This window comes from Pelodiscus sinensis, chromosome 5 (assembly GCF_049634645.1).
Source record: "Pelodiscus sinensis isolate JC-2024 chromosome 5, ASM4963464v1, whole genome shotgun sequence".
Classification (NCBI taxonomy): domain Eukaryota; kingdom Metazoa; phylum Chordata; order Testudines; family Trionychidae; genus Pelodiscus; species Pelodiscus sinensis.
This window is the reverse complement of record NC_134715.1, coordinates 132,056,053-132,073,854: the sequence shown is the minus strand read 5'-3', so window position 1 is coordinate 132,073,854 and position 17,802 is coordinate 132,056,053. Positions and strand designations below refer to the sequence as shown.

Here is a 17,802-nt window from a genome sequence, read left to right as displayed (position 1 = left end):
AGCCTACTGAAGAGGACACTTTCAAATTTTGCTCTGTCCAGTTCCTACTGTGTCACATGACAGAACAGTGACAGAGCAAAAGTGTCTGTGGAACACCCCAAATTCATTTACAGAGACAGAGTTGGGGGGTATTTATAACTGCCTCTGGTGAGAAAGTCAGCAGGGCTCCACTTATGTGTACAAAATTCTTCCCAGAACCAGAGCTTTACATGAGAAAAATCTGTGCAGACAAGGAACTTACATGTATGTAACATCCTGCATGAACAAATGCCATCTGTATGTCCCAAAGGTTTTAGAATGACACAGAATGGTCAAATATTGTCTGCTCCCCGAGCAATACCCAACTGGCATCAAGCGGCATCACTCAAAGACATCCTGGTGTTGCTTGTCTAACCTGCAGATTCCACTAGACAGCCTAGGTGGATCAGGTCTTGTCTTTACCACAGCACAGATTACATCTTTGGCAAGTCATCAAAAATGAAGGCCAGTCAATGGAAGAGGAAGACGAGAATCCACTTAACAGGAAACGCACAAACACAATTAGAGCAAACTTGTGTAGCGGAGACTATTGGACAGAGGAGAGGAAATACAAGAGATGAAGCAACAAATGGACCACCACCTAGCTGTATCCTGGCTCATGTTGAATTCACTTGGGTGCATACTGCCATTACAAACCATATTAACATTAAACAGGCCTACCAGTTAAACACACTGCTTCATAGTAATTAATCGTCCTAGGAGCATGTTTACAGCTCTTCATTCTTTAGAAAAAACACAGCTTTCCTCTTCAAAATCCTTGCGTTCATCTCTACATCGTTGGAAAGTAACCAATCCCTCTATATTGCCGAAAACACAAAAGTCATGTGTGCTTTACTGGCACCGCCGCATGTGGTGGCAAAAACACCGATAGAGCCAAAGCATTCAATATGGGGACGACGACTCATTTCTTTCCTGGGAGACTGCAAACTGGCCTGACTTTTAACCAAATGGCCAAGTTTCATATGGGGACGTGTTCACAAACCACGCAGCACTGAATTCCCAATTGTAAGAGGGTGCGTGGAGACTCACTGTCACCACCAGCCAACTTTCAGGTTGCTTTGCGCCCCATGTCAGTGGACGACAGATCACACTGCACATCCATTGGCTTCGGAGAGGGCTCGCAATCCATGAGGGGTTAAAAACTGTTCTGGCATGAATCAGTGGCACAGTGGTGAGGGGTTCATCGATACAGGGATTATGCAGATTAAAGGAATACCCCGGGCATCTGAAAGTTTTCAGAATGCAAACTACGTCAGCCCTGAAAACAAGAGGCACTGCATCATTATGGCAGACACACAAAGCAGAGGGGTTAATGGACAAAAAAAGATTGTTTTAATAGGAGAGAAACATCCGTCATTGAGTCTTACTTCATTCAGACTTTCTATCCAACCCCATCCATCTTCGGTGCCAAGAGATGACAGGACCCTGCTCCCTCGTTCCCCCTGCCTGGTGTATCAATAATGCCCATTTCTCTCCTAACAAATGACTCGCAAGAATGGCCCTTTTCCTGAAACGGGCTTGCCAAGTTCTAGGGATGCCTTAGTACCTGCCACGGTCAATATGGCTATAATGGGATCCCTTGGGAGGTAGGCCTCAATGGGCGGAGCCTTTTGTACCCATCTTCAGAAACGGCCACTTTGTCATTCATAGCTGGGGAATGGCTGCGAAAGAGGGAGCAGAGGGGAAAAGAGAGAGAGACACACACTCTCCACACAACCCAGAATGCAAATTCCTTCGCCCTCCCAAAATGCTTCTCTGGGCATTATCTGCGAACAAAAGTGCTCTACGCAGGCGGTCTCTGCATCACTGCTCTCTCTGTTAGCAACACCTGCTTAGTGTTATGGGGGAGAGTTTCTGAGCTATCCTTTTTGCCGGGTCTGCAGAAGCCAACCCGAGCACAAACTGGCCCATTGCTTGGGGTCACTTATGTCTTTCTCCCTTTCCCCCACACCGCCAACTCTTTCACCTCGGCCACTCCTAGGACCCTGGAGAGCTAAATAAGTTGGCGGTCTTGAGTCCGGGGGGGAGGAAGGGAGAGAATATAGGTCTCTGGCCTGAATCACCAATGCCGCTTCCCCTCCCCTCCCTCTTCCTTAAGACCTGATGGTCTTCAGTCACACATCTTAAAAGAAAAACAAAACACAAAAACACAAAGACTTACTTGTCTCAAGTCGATGAAGGCCAACTGCAGTGTGTCCCCTTGGAACCCAGGCACTGGCCCGGATCTGGCAAACTCTGTGGGAAAGAAAAGAGGATAAAAAGCGCCTTTAACTAACCATGGACAGGCAGATTGGCAGACGGATGACAGGGAAGACAAGAGAGACTGGGGGAGAGGAGGACTGAACTTCTAAGGAGTCATGTCTCCCTCCCTTCAGCTTCTTTGTTTGCCCTTCAAAATTTGTGTCATCAAAACACCATTAATTCCACCGTCCTGACAGCAAGGAAACTGTACTAATTCGACCTGAAATTTATTCCCATGAGCCGCACTGGGCTTCAGAGTATTTGTTTTGTGAATGGACAAACAACTTGCAAAGAAGAAAGGGGAGGTGGGGGTGGAAAAGTTTTTCCTCTCGACACAATAAAATCTTCAGCTGTGAAACTCCTTTCAGTTCCGAAAGCTATTTATATTTTAGGGCACAGGAGGTATTTTCTAATTTCACGCCTGTCACTGGGTTCCATAAGCATTCATCAAAAAAATATGCCCAGCAGCACCATTAATTATTCTGCAGCAGATTATCTGCATTATCTGGTATGAACCATTATTGCCTGTATATAAGCACCCAAAACGGGAAGAACTTTCCCCACCGCGTGGCCAATTTATTTTGGAAAGGAACTTTTGACACTGAATAATGCAGGCGTATAAAGCAAAGAATATGTCTAGAGTCATGTTTGCCCCGCTCTCTCGTCTAATCTGGTCTCAATTCTACACTCACGTGGTTTATTTTTCTTCTCATTTACTGGTTAAACTTAGTCCAAAATCAATACCGGGGACCACACGTTATGATTTTGGTCTTGGCGGCAGATTCATTTCACAGTTTTTGTTTGACAACGGTCACAAAAAGGCCCATAACCGCATTTCTCCTTGCTGAGCACTTGTGTTGAAGGAATGTTTCAGACCAGCTGATCTTACCGACTTTATTAAACCATTTGAATGGTTGACTCTTCAACTAAAACCAGGACCTCACTTAGATACAAAACAGGGCTGTGACTCCAATCTCACTGTATTCCCTCATGGATAAGGGTATGTGGGTTTGTGAAGTCACCAAAAATGTCATACACCAACTGCATGTCTGGCTAAAAGCAGAAGAGAGTTTTCACCTGGCAGAATTTGGTTGCTTTTATGGAATTCTAGTTTGTCAGAGCGGGACAGTTTGTGTGTAGGAGACACCATTTACTTTGTATCATGCCTGTATAGAAGAAGAAAAAATGCTCCCAACGCCACAGATTTAGCAGCTACTTTGGCACAGTTATTCATCACGTGAGGACTTTTTAGGGCAAGGAAGAAGCCCTCAGCCTAGCATGAAACCTCATGGCTCCATCTGCCACGGTGTAAAGGAGGATAAAAGCAAGGTGTTACTTCCCATCTTCATGCCCAGATTACGGTATGAGGAATAAGGCTTGGTTACCCACAAAGCCCTAAATGGTACCACTTCAATCCATACATTTCCTTGACTAGAAGCCTGCTTCAATTAGTTCTCTCACTTTGAAGCAATACCAAGAAGGAAAAATGCATTTAAGAGCCATGTTTTAAGGCCCAAATCCTGCAGCCCAGTCACTCAAGTGTTCCCGCTTTAATGAGACTAGACTTTGCTCCATTTCCAAAGTCTCATGCAATTTCATTTATCCCCCCCCCCCTTCCCTCCACCACAACCTTTCCATTCAAGCGTTAGAGGGGGCACATTCTGCAGTTTGCAAGTTGGTACTTTAAAAAGCCAGTTTTCAAATCCCAATAGTTTGACATTTTCATATTTTAAAATACCAGCATAGTCTAAACTGGTATGATTACTAACCTCGCCATGAAGTGTTTCTAAATTGACTCTCTGTGGTACAGTTCAGGAACAGAAAATTGCAGTAAGTTGTTCATGGTCATAGAACTCAGACAGGCCGTCAAATTATTAAGCGTGTTTTCAAACGTCAAACTTCTATAATAAACATCTAATTTAAATGTCACTGTTCAGGATGACTGGCAAAGAAGGGTCTGTCTGTGATGGCCCCTTAATACGGATATGAAAGCCTGAATTGAGGCATGTATGTTTGGTAAGTTTTGATGCATATTTGTACATTGTGGAGATCCTAGAATTAAACTAGGCTGCTCACTTTCTAGTCAATTTCTTTTTTTGAGCATCTCCTCAAAATGCCAGGGCTGCAAACAGCCCGGCGAAAGGTTGAAATGTCAAGTGACAAACTATTTTTATTTAATTATAGTTCTAAATGCCATTAATCCACTCATATTAATTTTACTGTGTGTTATGTAGAAACTTATTTAACAGGCTGAATTTCTCCCGCATGCTCAGGAACAGTCCATTCCCCAAGAGGGATTTCAGCACTGCCGAAACCTGGTGCTGCTGGCTCTGTAAGAAATTAATTTCTGTTACCTGCCCATCCCCACAGCATCTGGGCACGTGCCTCTGGGTTACACATACAAAACCTTTAACTTTGAGCATATACTATTTGAATACCACACACATTTTAAATAGAGGAAAAAGCCTTCGAGCTACCCATGTGTGCACAAAAAATATCAGCACTGAAATGAGAGTATTAAAGGGCTGGTCTATAGTTTTAACTCACTGGGGCACCGAGTTGTAACAAACGAGCGTTTTAAGAGTAGCAGGAGTATATTTTTACTTCTGTGGATGTGGACTTGAATTTCAAATATTCGTGACCATCTGTTTGCAAGAGAACTGCGCATGACGTTCTTGAAAGTTTCCAGGTAAGTAATACAATCACAAATCTTATGATCTGTTTGAGAGGGGGAAATTGTTCTCCTTAAGCTCTGAGAATAGGACAAGCAGCAATGGACTTAAATTGCAGCCAGGGAGGTTTAGGTTGGACATTAGGAAAAACCTCCAACCTGTCAGGGTGGGTAAACACGGGAATAAATTGCCCAGGGAGGTTATGGATTCTCCATCACTGGAGATATTCAAGAGCAGGTTAGATAGGCATCTGGGATTTTATAGACCGTGCTTGGTCCTGCTGTGAAAGCAGGGGACTGGACTTGATGAACTCTCAAGGTACCTTCTAATTCTACTATTCTATGATTCTAGAGACAATTCAAGACAAAATCCATCCCATTTATTATATGGGTCTAATTATTAGCTCTGTTCTAGTTCTAGCTTGCTGAGGAACCATATTACTACCCTGTCTTTAGTGGGGTGTAACACGCTTCAACAAACAGCTGTAATCCAGCATCGGCCATTCTGTCCAAGGAGAGTAAATGATGTTACAGCACTGATGTATTAACTTACAGTGTCTGTCTGGGTCAAACCGATCAGAAAGCTGGTGGAGGTATGCACTGCACTAGTAGTACAGCTAGACACCCCAGCCGTGAAACAGTCTATGAAATCATTCTTCTGTTACTTGTATTGCAGTACAAATGACATCACGGATATGGCTTATAGTGTAAACTGACAACAAGGGATTGGAACAGGAACACATGGGGTGTTCCACCACATTACAAAATATTGCAGCACCCTCTGTACTCACAGGTCACATTTTACATACCAAAGCCACAAATGTATCTGAGGAAAAGAAATGTACAAGGCACTTTTTAAAAAGGAACCACACTTTAAAGGAGAGACACAGCCAGTTCTTGGTTTTCATCTCTTCAATTGGGTAGCCTACAGGCTATGGCCACTCAGGGCAGGTTACAGGGGGACTCTGGCCTCTTTTCCAAAATGTTTCCCCAATGAAAGAATCCAGTGTTAAGCCCTTTGCAATGAACAAAGGATAGAGTTCAAACAAACAAGGAAAAAAGGCAACCACTGTAACTTTAGTATAAAGAATTTAGGAATCTTTTCGTGTACTGTACACAGCCACACAGGCAAGTTTGTAAGCGTAGAGATTCTAATACATTTTGCGTAGTTGGTGTAAACACAGCTGGCTTCTTTATTCCCCAAATTAATTAATTTAGGGACAAGATTTTCTGCATCACATGTGCTCTGTTTACAGAATACAGGATGGTGTGGACAGGTGGTATAAAGATTATTAGCACTTACTGACTGTAACCCGCATAATTTGCACATGGTTTGGCTACTTGCAAATAATGCAATTATCCCAAAGTTGTGCCAATTACTATGCCTAACTACTACGTTCCCTCTTTTTTTTAAACACACACACACACACACACACACACACACACACACACACACACACACACGAGGCCTCTTGTCACTGTAGTATCTGAATTTTATAGCTACACGCTCTATATATTTTTATACAGAAAAAGCTTCTATTTGAAATTACATCACACATGTATTATGTATTTTACACACACACACACACACACACACACACCCTTGCAAAATCTTATTTTCCCACTTGCCATCTCTTTGTAATATTTTTGCCACTGGGGGCAAAATTATCAACATGATAATTATAGAAGCACATTTTCTGCATGGGCTAGTAAATACTCAGAAGAGTTTTGCGAACACTGTATTACTCGTGTATGCACACACTCTGCATGTGGACTTGCAGCAGACATTTGGAAACAAAAAGGGAGACTTGGAATTTAACAACTGAGAAGTTATTCTCGGCAAAAGGGTGGCATTAAAGAAAGATTTGAATTCTTGCTGCCTGAGTCCTCCCACAAACCTGTTATGGAGTAATGAAGTTTCACATAGAGAAGAATTAATTCTAGATGTGATGAATCTGGACCCAGTAATAGGAGAAGGGGAAGAATGGTTTTTAAATCCATTTGATATTACAAAAGTCTCTGAGCAGTAAGGAAGCAGGAAGGGCAGGAGAAAGATTTGGTGGAGAGGAGCTGGAAGAAACCAATTAGGGAAATCTTGGGTGGCAGGAGAAAAGCAAGATTCTCCTGTCTGGGGAAAGATCAGGAAAGGAGGGCTGGTTTGGTAGCTGTTAGCAATATATGAAAGGGAACTACGATATCAGCACATCTGGAAATGAGAGAAGAGCAAAAACGAAACACGGTCTCCAGGGGTGGGAGTGTGTGATTGTGATGGAGCATAGCTGCAAGGCAGAACCTGAGATGCAGAAAAGGGCACACGGGAGCGAAGGGCAAACGGAGAGGTCAAAGATGCAGCGGTATTCAAACCTAAGTATGCAGAGAGGGATGAGGATGCGGTTTTGAACAGAACTGGGAAGAGCAGTTGAGTGAGGACTGCAAAATACATGGCCATAAGATCCATCGAGAGAGACAACAGACTGAGTAAGACAACTAAAGGACTTAGGGATGGATAGGAATTTGAAGGACAGACACTGACAAGGCTCATTTGCATATGTAGTGAAGACCCCAGGGAAGACAGGAAAAGGAGATCAAGATGCACGAAGAGAGAACTTCCACCAACAAGAAAGTTATACGGTACGGAGTTAGTTCCAGCTTCTGTGGAGTAGTAAATGTCTATGGCTTTATCTACAAGATCATGGACAAGGAATGGTTTGTCACTGGTGGAACAGTGTCAAGTATAATATATCGACATGTATTGTATCTATTGCTGTGTATGCACAAAGAATCAACTCATCAGGAGGTACATATTGTGGACGGCTCATCAGTAATAAGAATCAGATTGGGATATTTCCAGAAGATCTTGAGGACAAATGCTGGTGAGGAAACCAGGAAAATACATACAATTTAGTCACATTTTGGCACCTACACATAGAGCATGACTTATTGTGTATCATATATTGATATCCGTTCATTAAAAAAAAAATCAAGATGTGTATGTAAGCTAAAATAACCATGTGCTCTGAATTTTCCTCTCTCCCTAATCCCACGCCATTGTTACCAGCACTAACAGCCCTTTTTACCGTTATGTACATGTCATATCTTGGGTTCAGTACAATGCACTGATCACTGATGACAATTTCAGTTAGGAAGGGGAGAACTCTTGAGGGGGCATGTTAAGGTGAGTTAAAATTTAGAGGAGAAAAGTTCACTAGGGAAAAGTCTTCAAGGAGCAATGAAGAGGAGGGTGAGCAGCACTGCAGGTGGTGTGGAGAACCGCAATACGTGTGGGAAATGTAAGTTACAGATCAAGGAAAGGGTAATATCCTTTGGTTGTCAGACTCTGCTGGAAGGCACTGGGAAACACGCGCACATGCAAAGAACAGAGATTAAATACATGGCCTAAACACAGTGGATTAGAACATATCAAACAACACACAGTTTTGCTGCTTGAAGCTAAATGCAAGCATCAGCTGGAGGTACATGCCATACATAGCAAAATGGTTGATAAAGAACACCCTCAATATAATCCAGTGTTACCAAAGGATTTGGTGACAAGTCAGACTTCAGAGGTCCAGAAGTTCTGAAGACAGTTAGCTGCACCATGCTGAAAAAGAGCATGAGATTGGGAACTAAAAGTTTGAGAACACAAGAAGGGCCGTACTGAGTCAGACCAATGGTCCATCTAGCCCAGTACCGTCTGCTGACAGTGGCCAGTACCACATGCCCCAGAGGGAGGGGACAACAGGGAATCCTCATGGGATCCCTCTCCTGTCACCCATTTCCAAACAGAGGCTAGAGACACCATTCCTACCCATCCTGGCTAATAGCCATTGATGGATCTAACCTCCATGACTCTATCTAGCTCTTTTTTTGAACCCTATTAAAGTCTTAGTCTTCACCACATCCTCTGGCAAGGAGTTCCACAGGTTGATTGTGTGCTGAGTGAAGAAAAACTTCCTTTTGTTTTAAACTTGCTGCCCATTCATTTCATTTGGTTCTTATATCGTGGGAATAAATAAATAGCTTTCCCTTATCCACTTTTTCCACACCAGTCATGATATTATAGACCTCTATCGTATACCCCTCTTAGTCTTCTCTTGCCATACAGGGGAGGCACAATACAAAGAAAGTGTGCCTCAGACACAACCGGCTAACGAGGACACCACGAGAGTACAGGTTTTCCTCATCAGGGCTCTAAATACAGCCATGCAGCTGAGAACTACCAGACATCCCCATTCATTTCAATGGATGTGCAAGAAAACGGCACTCTTGCTACCTTTTGTGTGGTCATCTTTGAATGTGTGTTTATCTGTACCTGTGAACAAACAGATATTTCACACAAGCCTGCTCACGGTTGTATTAATTTTAATGGACTTCATGGGCTCAAAGAGCCATGTTCACACGAGCCTACTACAGTCTAATGTTTAACAGTTTAAACAAGTTCCATAGTTTTGTATATAGAGACTCCAGCCTGCTTAGCACGCTGGCAAACACTCCATTAAAATCTCTTGTACCTGTTATTAAAGATATGGAAAAAAGTAAAACCAGTTAAAGTATTAATAAGGGTTTTATTTAACCATAACTGTGTTCCTCTAGCTGCAGAGAAATTTTAATAAGGAAAACCCTTTTGGTTTGACAATCTTTTTAAAACTTTAACGGCCCTTTTGGGAGAAAAGAGAAAAAAGTTAATTGAGATGGCCTGGAGCTATTACTGTTAAGTCTAATCCAGTTCCTAGAATACAAGTCAAGGCAAACACACACACAAGAAGAGAACAACAAAGACAGAAAAGGTAACTTCCGTCTTTGCTGTTGACTTTCACTTGCAACCTCAGTGCTGGAAAAACAACCCCTCCACTCAGTACCAGAGCATGTTATTTTATCGGCCATTCCAAGACCTGGTAAACTGGTACCAGCATCAGGCTGCTTAGGTCATCCGGTTCTTTAGTCTCAGGCTCACAACAGTGTGGTAAAAGATCCCACCTCTCCTTTTTCCTGCAGGCTACGGAGAGTCTGAAGTAAAAGTGGCCACTAGCTCTCCATTTCTCCCCAAAAGGAAATAGTAAGTGGAATAGCTCGCGCTTTCACTAGTTTGCCCACCAGTTAGACCTAATTTTCATGGAATCATAGAACACTGGATCTGGAAGAGCCCTCAAGAGGCCATCAAGTCCAGTCCCTTGCCCTCACAGCAGGACTAAGCACCATCCAAATCATTCCTGACATGTCTATCTAACCGGCTCTTAAATATCTCCAGTGATGGAGATTCCACAACCTCCCGAGGCAATTTATTGCAGAGTTTAACCACTCTGGAAGTTTTTCCTAATGGCCAACCTAAACCTCCCTTGCTGCAGTTTAAGCCCATTGCTTCATGTCCTGTCCTCAGAGGCCAAGGAGAACAATATTCCCCCCTCTTCCCTGGGACACCCCTTTAGATACCTGTAAACCGCTATCATGTCCCCTCTCCGGGTATGTCTACACTACCCCCCTAGTTCGAACTAGGGGGGTAATGTATACATACCGAACTTGCTAATGAAGCCCGGGATTTGAATTTATGCTAATGAATTTATGCTAATTTGAATTTATGCTAATGAAGCCCAGGAAATTCAAATCCCGGGCTTCATTAGCAAGTTCGGTATGCATACATTACCCCCCTAGTTCGAACTAGGGGGGTAGTGTAGACATACCCTCCGTCTTCTCTTTTCTTAACTAAACAAGCCCAATTCCTTCAGTCTTCCCTCATGGATATAAATCCATGGCACACTCAGGTCTTGAATGCTGTATCCAGTTGGTCTCTCCATTTCAAAAAGGGCATAGTGGAAATGGAAAAGGCTAAGAGAAGGGCAACAACAAATGATCAAGGATATGAAACAGCTTCCATCTGAGGAGAGACCAAAAAGATCAGGGTTGTTCATCTTAGGAAGGAGACGACTAAGGGAAGGTTATGATAAAATCATGGTTGCTGCTGACAAAAAGTGAATAGAGGAGTGTTCTTTACCCTTTCACACAATACAAAAAACAAGGGGTCACTTGATGAAATTCATCAGAAGCGGATTTAATACAAGCTAGAAGAAAGTTTTTTTCCCATATAACTCACCACTAACCTGTAGAGCACATTGTGAGGGGATAGTAGGATGGGGTCCAAAGTATAAATGAGTTGCAATACCGTTCAGTTTCCTGAGAATTACAGCTTAGAAATCATGTTTCCCCAAAACCCATGTCCCCTTCACATCTGCAACCCCTTCCAGTACGGGGGCCCGTATTTCAAGAATGAGGTTTGCAAGTGCGGGGAGGTTCAAAGAAGACCCATAAGAACGATTAGAGGATTAGAAAACATTGTATAGTGATAGATTCAGAACTCTCAATTGATTTAGTTTAAAGCGGTTAAAAAATGACTTTAGAGCATGTTTTCATTCACTGCACCGGAGATGGATGTTCTAGTGTTTGATTTAGTGGGTCTAGTATAGACCCGCAAATAGAACGTGGAGAGCAGCTCTGGCCGGCGCCAGTACTCTTCACAATCACAAGGAGTAAGGTAAGCTAATGGGAGCATTTGCTCCTGTTGCCCTCCTGCTATGGGGACACTGCCAAGCTCAGTTTAAGGTATGCCGACTCTAGCTATGTATTCTACATAAAATCCTAGGGCTGCAAGAGACCTCAGGAATCACTGAGGCCAGCTCCCTGCCCAAAGCAGGACCAACCCCAACTCAATCATCCCAGCCAGGGCTGTGTCAAGCCGGGACTTCAAAACCTCTAGAGATGGAGATTCCAGCCCCTCCCTAGAGAATCCATTCCAGTGCTTCACCACCCTCCTAAGGAAGTTGTTTTTCCTAGTCTCCAACCTAGCCCCCCCCCCCCCCCCCCGCCAACTTGAGACCATTGCTCCTTGTTCTGCCATCCATCACCACTGAGAACAGCCCCTCTCCATCTTTTTTGGAACATCCCTTCAAGAAGTTGAAGGCTGCTCTCAACTCCCCTTCCCCCACTGTTCTCTTCTGCAGACTAAATAAACCCAAATCCATCAGCCTCTCCTCATAAGTCATGTGCTCCAGCCCCCTCATCATTTTGGTTGCCCTCCACTGGACCCTCCCCAATGCGTCCACATCCTTTCTTTAATGAGAGAGGAGGAGGCAGAACTAGACACAATACTCCAGATGTGGCCTCCCCAGTGCCGAATAAAGGGGAATAATCACTTCTCTAGATCTGCTGGAAATGCTCCTCCTAATGCAGCCCAATATGCCATTAGCCTTCTTGGCTACAAGGGCGCCCTGTTGACTCATTTCCAGCTTCTCATCCACTGTCATTCCCAGGTCTTTTTCTGCAGAACTGCTACTTAGCCAGTTGATCCCCAGCCTGTAGCAGTGTTTGGGATTCTTCCGTCCCAAGTGCATGACTCTGCACATGTCCTTGTTGAACCCCATCAGATTTCATTTGGCCCAATCCTCCAATTCATCTAGGTCACTTTGGATCCTATCCCTACCCACCAACATATCTACCTCTCCCCCTTGCTTAGTCTCATCTGCAAACTTGCTGAGGATGCAATCCATCCCCTTGTCCAGGTCATTAATAAAGATGTTTAAGAAAACCGTCCCTAGAACCGATCCTTGGGGCACTCTGTTTGAAACCAACCGCCACCCAGACATTGAGCCATTGAGGTTGTGGAATCTCTATCACTGTAGATATATAAGAGCAGATCAGACCGACATCTATCAGGGATGATATGGACCATGCTTGGTCCTGCTGTGAGGGCAGGGGACTGGACTTGATGATCTCTCAAGGTTCCTTCCAGTTCTAGTGTTCTATGATATACTGCCATTATGACATTTTCTGTCTTATTTTCTGTTCCTTTCCTAACATACTACTAGCCTTTTAGACTACTGAAGAATTTTCGGAGAACTACTAATGGTTACTCCAAGATCTCTTTCTTGAGCATAACACCTAATGTAGAATCCATTGTTAAATAAATATCTAGTTGGGATTGTTTCTCCTGTTTGAACTACTTTGCACTTTTCAACACACAAGTTCATCAGACATTTTGTTATGCAGTCATCCAGCTTTGTGAGATGTGTAGCCAGGTGGGATAGTTTGCCTTTGTTGTTTTTACTGCTTCACTATAGTCTCGCTTTGCAAATAACCTACAGGCTTGTATCCTGGAAGACATTAGCTTCGGCAAGTTAGTATAAGTCTTAAAGCCTATAATATCTGATCAGATAAGCTTTATACAGACTACCAGCCCAATAGAAAATCTCTACGTTTTTCAGAAGGGGAAAACAGAGGTTAAACACATTATAGATGTACACATCTATAGATTAAACACATCTATAGATGTACTTAAGACAGACACTGTTCTCTGTGGATTACAGGGAGAGAAATAAGTAATCATAAATGTCATCATGCGTGGTGAGCTGAATGGAAGACTCTTGTTGACACACTAAATTGGTAATAGGTTATCACAGGTAACCAATCAAGGTACTAATATGGGCCCTTGGAGTATTCCGTAAAAAATCCAAATTTCTGTATTACTCCAAAGTATCCTACTTTGATGGGGAACCAAGCAAGTTCCCTCATTTCCCCAGGATTACAGTTAACGTCATTTCTAGCTCATCAAGAGACCTACTTCATAGATATGGATAAAAAACACACAAGCTATTCCTCCATTAACAAAGGAAGGTAATGAATCTAACAGTCCCTGATGTGGATGATGGATTATAAGGATGGGTAGAGATCAGGGATTACTGAGATTATTTTCATGATTCTAGGATACAAATCTAACAGGTATAAGCAAAGACCTAGACAGGTACCAAACACTGATGACAGTATATGGTGCACATCCCAGAAAAATATATCAAATGCATCATCGGTATGATATTCCTCCTCCACTCCGAGGGGGAGGAAATAGCGCTGAAACCATCCCTACAGACATCTGAACATTTACATCCGTAAATGGGGTTAATTTTACATTTCACCCCATCAAATGGGGGGGGGGGGGGTGAGAATGTAGCCTATAGGGCTAACCTGCTTGCTTGCAATAGATGCCTAAATTATTATTTCCTTATGGTTTTGATTCCATGTTCATTATAAGAAGTTTCAGTAGGTTTATATTGGCAGTTTGCCTGTAACACAAGGGACCTGCAGGCCACATCCTGTGTGTTGAGTTAAAGCCAAACTAGCATGCACATGCCTGGGAACTTTCGCCCAGATAGCAAAGTTAAGGCGCGTATATTCGGGACCGTTCACCTAGATAAAGCAACCTTCAATGGCATAGGAGACATCCAAGAACATCCTCAAACTTAAAAGATTCATCATTACTTAGAGAAACCTGAAATAACTGGTTAAGACCAGACGGAATAACCGGGTAGGACCAAAATTACAAATGTGATCGGCAACCACAAAAATCCCATGGTAATGAATTGACGTATATGAGAATAAACTGAGCTCAATAATATACTGACCTATCGGGAAAACGACTTCACCATTAGTACGGTGAGGAAATACAAATAAGCAGGGCTTGACAAACGGCGGCGAAAGTCACTCGCCAGCCCCACACTGCGCATGCGCAAGAGCCGCATCGGGCATGCGCGCGCCGCCGGTAAACGGGGAGTGCGGCTGAAATCTACTTGCCATAGGCGAGTAGATTCTATAGTTTGTCGAGCCCTGCAAAGAAGAAGAAAAAGAAACACCCCCTACTGAATAGCTATCAAACATAACAACGTCAGTGTAACAAAGTGGCATCCCAGCCTAGGGGCAGTAGGAGAAAGATGGAAGCCTTGGGAGGTGGCAAAATGATGGCCACTGAGGATGAGGAGGAAGGTGAAGGTGATGAGAAAGGTGATGGCTCCCCGCCATTGTTCTAGAAGGAATGGTGTGAGTATATGGTATGGAATAGACGTACATTCCTTATTTATCTTATCAACTTTGCCTTCCCCAACGTCATTTCTGTCTCACCCTGCCACTTAGTCTAGTCTTAGAGAATTATAGAATCCCAGGGCTGGAAGAGACCTCAGGAGGTCATCGAATCCAGTGCCCTGCCCAAAGCAGGACCAATCCCAACTAAACCATCCCACCCCCCAGGGCTTTGTCAAGCAGAGACTTAAAACCTTCTAGGAATGGAGATTCCGCCATCTCCCTAGGGAATCCATCCCAGTGCTTCCCCACCCTCCTAGGAAAATAGTTATTCCTAATATCCAACGTAGACCCCCTTTCCCCCCACTGCAACTTGAGCCCATTGCTCCTTGTTCTGCCATCCCTCGCTACTGAGACCAGCCTCTCTCCAGCCTCTTTGGAACCCCCCTTCAGGTAGCTGAAGGCTGCTCTCAAATCCCCCCTCACTCTTCTTTTCTGCAGACTAAACAAGCCCAAATTCCTCAGCCTCTCCACATAGGACATGTGGTCCAGCCTCCGCATCATTTTAGTTGCCCTCCGCTGGACCCTCTCCAGTGTGTCCACATCCCTTCTATAGTGGGGGTCTTAATCGGTTATTTAAGGTTTCTAAGTAACAATGTACTTTCTAAGTTTGAGGGTATTCTTGGAAGCCCCCTACGCCACTGAATGTCCCGAATATATGCGCCTTGACTTTGCTATCTGTATGAAGGGTCCCAGGCATGGCCATGCTAGCCTTGCCTTAGCTCAACATACAGGATGTGGCCCGTAAGCCCTTGTGTTACAGCCAAGCTGCCAATATAAACCTACTGAAACTTATAACAACACAATCAAAACCATAAGGAAATAATAAATGTATATATCTATAGGCAAGCAAGCAGGTTAGTCCTATAGACTACAGATCGCTGAGTAACCCCTTGCAGTCTGCTTTGGACTCGAATAATTTCATACGATCTGCAAACTTGGCCACTTCACAATACAGATGTTAGAGTAACTGATTAACCGTGTAACCGATAAGCATTTGTTTATTGGATAATGGTCTCAGTTACACTCAGCCAGCTCCCGGGGAGGTGTCTTCACTGATTCAAGGCAGTGTGGTCATGTCCCGGGAAGCCGGGAACGCAAGGGCTGCTCGCTCTGCTCCTGGGGAGGCCTCGCAGCAAACTCTGCAGTACAAAGCTAAGCTGTATAACTGCGAAGCCCATAGTGCGGATAACCGTGCAACCACTGAGATTTTCAGCCGTTACACAGTTACCCTGTTACACAACTTTTAACATCTCTACTTGACAGTTCATCTCCTTTTCTAGATCCTCAATGCGTATCATCTATAAATTAAGAGTAACAGGATACAAAGAGTAAAAGAACATCAGGCCTTTTAATGTTAGGTTTGCATGTTACAAACCTTGGCAGAGCGCACATGAGCGAGGAAAGGGTGTGCACAATATTTTGGCCAAAGGCTGTAGTGCTAAATGAATAACAAGATTTCCATGTGAGAAAAACCTATGCCCAGAGGTTAGAATATAGCGAAGAATGAAATGGTGAACGGTTGCATGGGGACCAATATAGACACATTCTGGCTTGCTTCCTTATTGGGCTGCAGTGCTCCTCAGACTGACTGATACAGCTGTGTTTCTTATTGACTACATCCATGTGTGGTTTGAATGAAAATGTGGAGTTTAATGAAATATTAAATATAATTTTACTGCCGTTTTAATTTCTCAAATTAGCAGTTAAAGGACTTTAGAGATTATGGAATTGCTTATTTTTATGATCTAAGTGCTGTAAAAAAAACCAAGCTGGTTTAACAAGCACTGGAATGTGTTACACTGGTAAAAAACATATTTGTAAGAGAAACAACAGCCTACTTTTTTCAAATTTGGGTCATTTGCTTCCAACTACATCTCAGATATGCAAGGTTTGGGAAAGTGTCAAAGCAAGGGCTCCTAAAACATAAAAAAGAATAATGTGAATTGAACTAGGTTAAACAAACTCATTGTACATTCGTAGGCTATAAGAATGTCCTTGAAGACAGCAAATGAAGTCCTTTTAACCTCCCCCCCACCCAAAAAAAGAGGCTTTTCTGTAAACATGGGCAATTCCCCTTCTATTTCTACTCTCACCGCTTCTTTTTATTCATTTGTTTTTATTTATGTATTTATTCAATTTTTTTCTGCACTTTTGCTTGGAAAACAGGAAGCATCTCAACTGATTACAACAGACTAGAGCCAGGACCACTGGGTTTGGTTCTGACTATTACTGCAATTGTCAGTGTCATTGCCAACTCACTTAGCTCTGCTGTGGCTACGTAAAAAGGGTTGATCACAATGGTCTATGATGTCTTCATATAAAAAGGCACTATAAAATGCAATGTAGTAGTATCAGTGCTTTTTTGTGACGGTACTGCCTGGTACTCAGTACCAGCATCTCTAGTCAGAGCTCAACAACTTTTCCCCTGGAGTACCGGCACTGGTTTTTTTTTAAAAAAAAACAAAAAAAGCACTAAGTAGTATCATTACTAGTAATAAATGGAAAACGTTTCAGAGTGACTGGTGCCCTTTCGCACGCTGCAAGCATGTTGTTTATGCCTAAAATGCGGGTGAAGCTGAACAAAGACCTTCTTAACTATTAACATGGCTTTGCAACTGGGGGAGGGGAGAACCCTCAGTCCACCTTTATATGTAGGTCTGGTTCCATATAAAATTTTCTTCCGTGCTTTGTCCAGCCTAGTTTTAGACATCTTAGGCATTGTGATTCCCACCACTTCTTCTGATACACAATTCACAGGATAACAGATCTCTCAGACTTCTCTCCAGTCACTAGCCTCATACGTTCATTAGAACCTTGCTGTACACATCTTGCTTGGTCTTCTCATCCAGAAATCCTGCTTATCTACACAGGACTACTCACATGAGTAAGGACAGGCAGAATTCAGCCTTTCACGTTTACAATTATTTAAAGCCCTCCAAATGCTTTCTCTGCAA

At 43.2% G+C, this 17,802-nt stretch overlaps 1 protein-coding gene across 5 annotated transcripts in view; it reads right to left on the bottom strand.

The window, feature by feature from the left end:
- The window catches only part of EXOC6B (exocyst complex component 6B), a 468,167-nt gene that overhangs the window by 107,408 nt on the left and 342,957 nt on the right, over positions 1–17,802 (bottom strand). For all 5 annotated transcript variants that reach the window (XR_012904467.1, XM_075931045.1, XM_075931047.1 and 2 more), the window contains one exon: positions 2,201–2,274. Coding sequence is in view for 4 of the 5 variants with exons in the window: in XM_075931045.1 (XP_075787160.1) it covers positions 2,201–2,274 (74 nt within the window). In the remaining variant the exon portion in view is untranslated. The remainder of the gene's footprint in view (positions 1–2,200; positions 2,275–17,802) is intronic.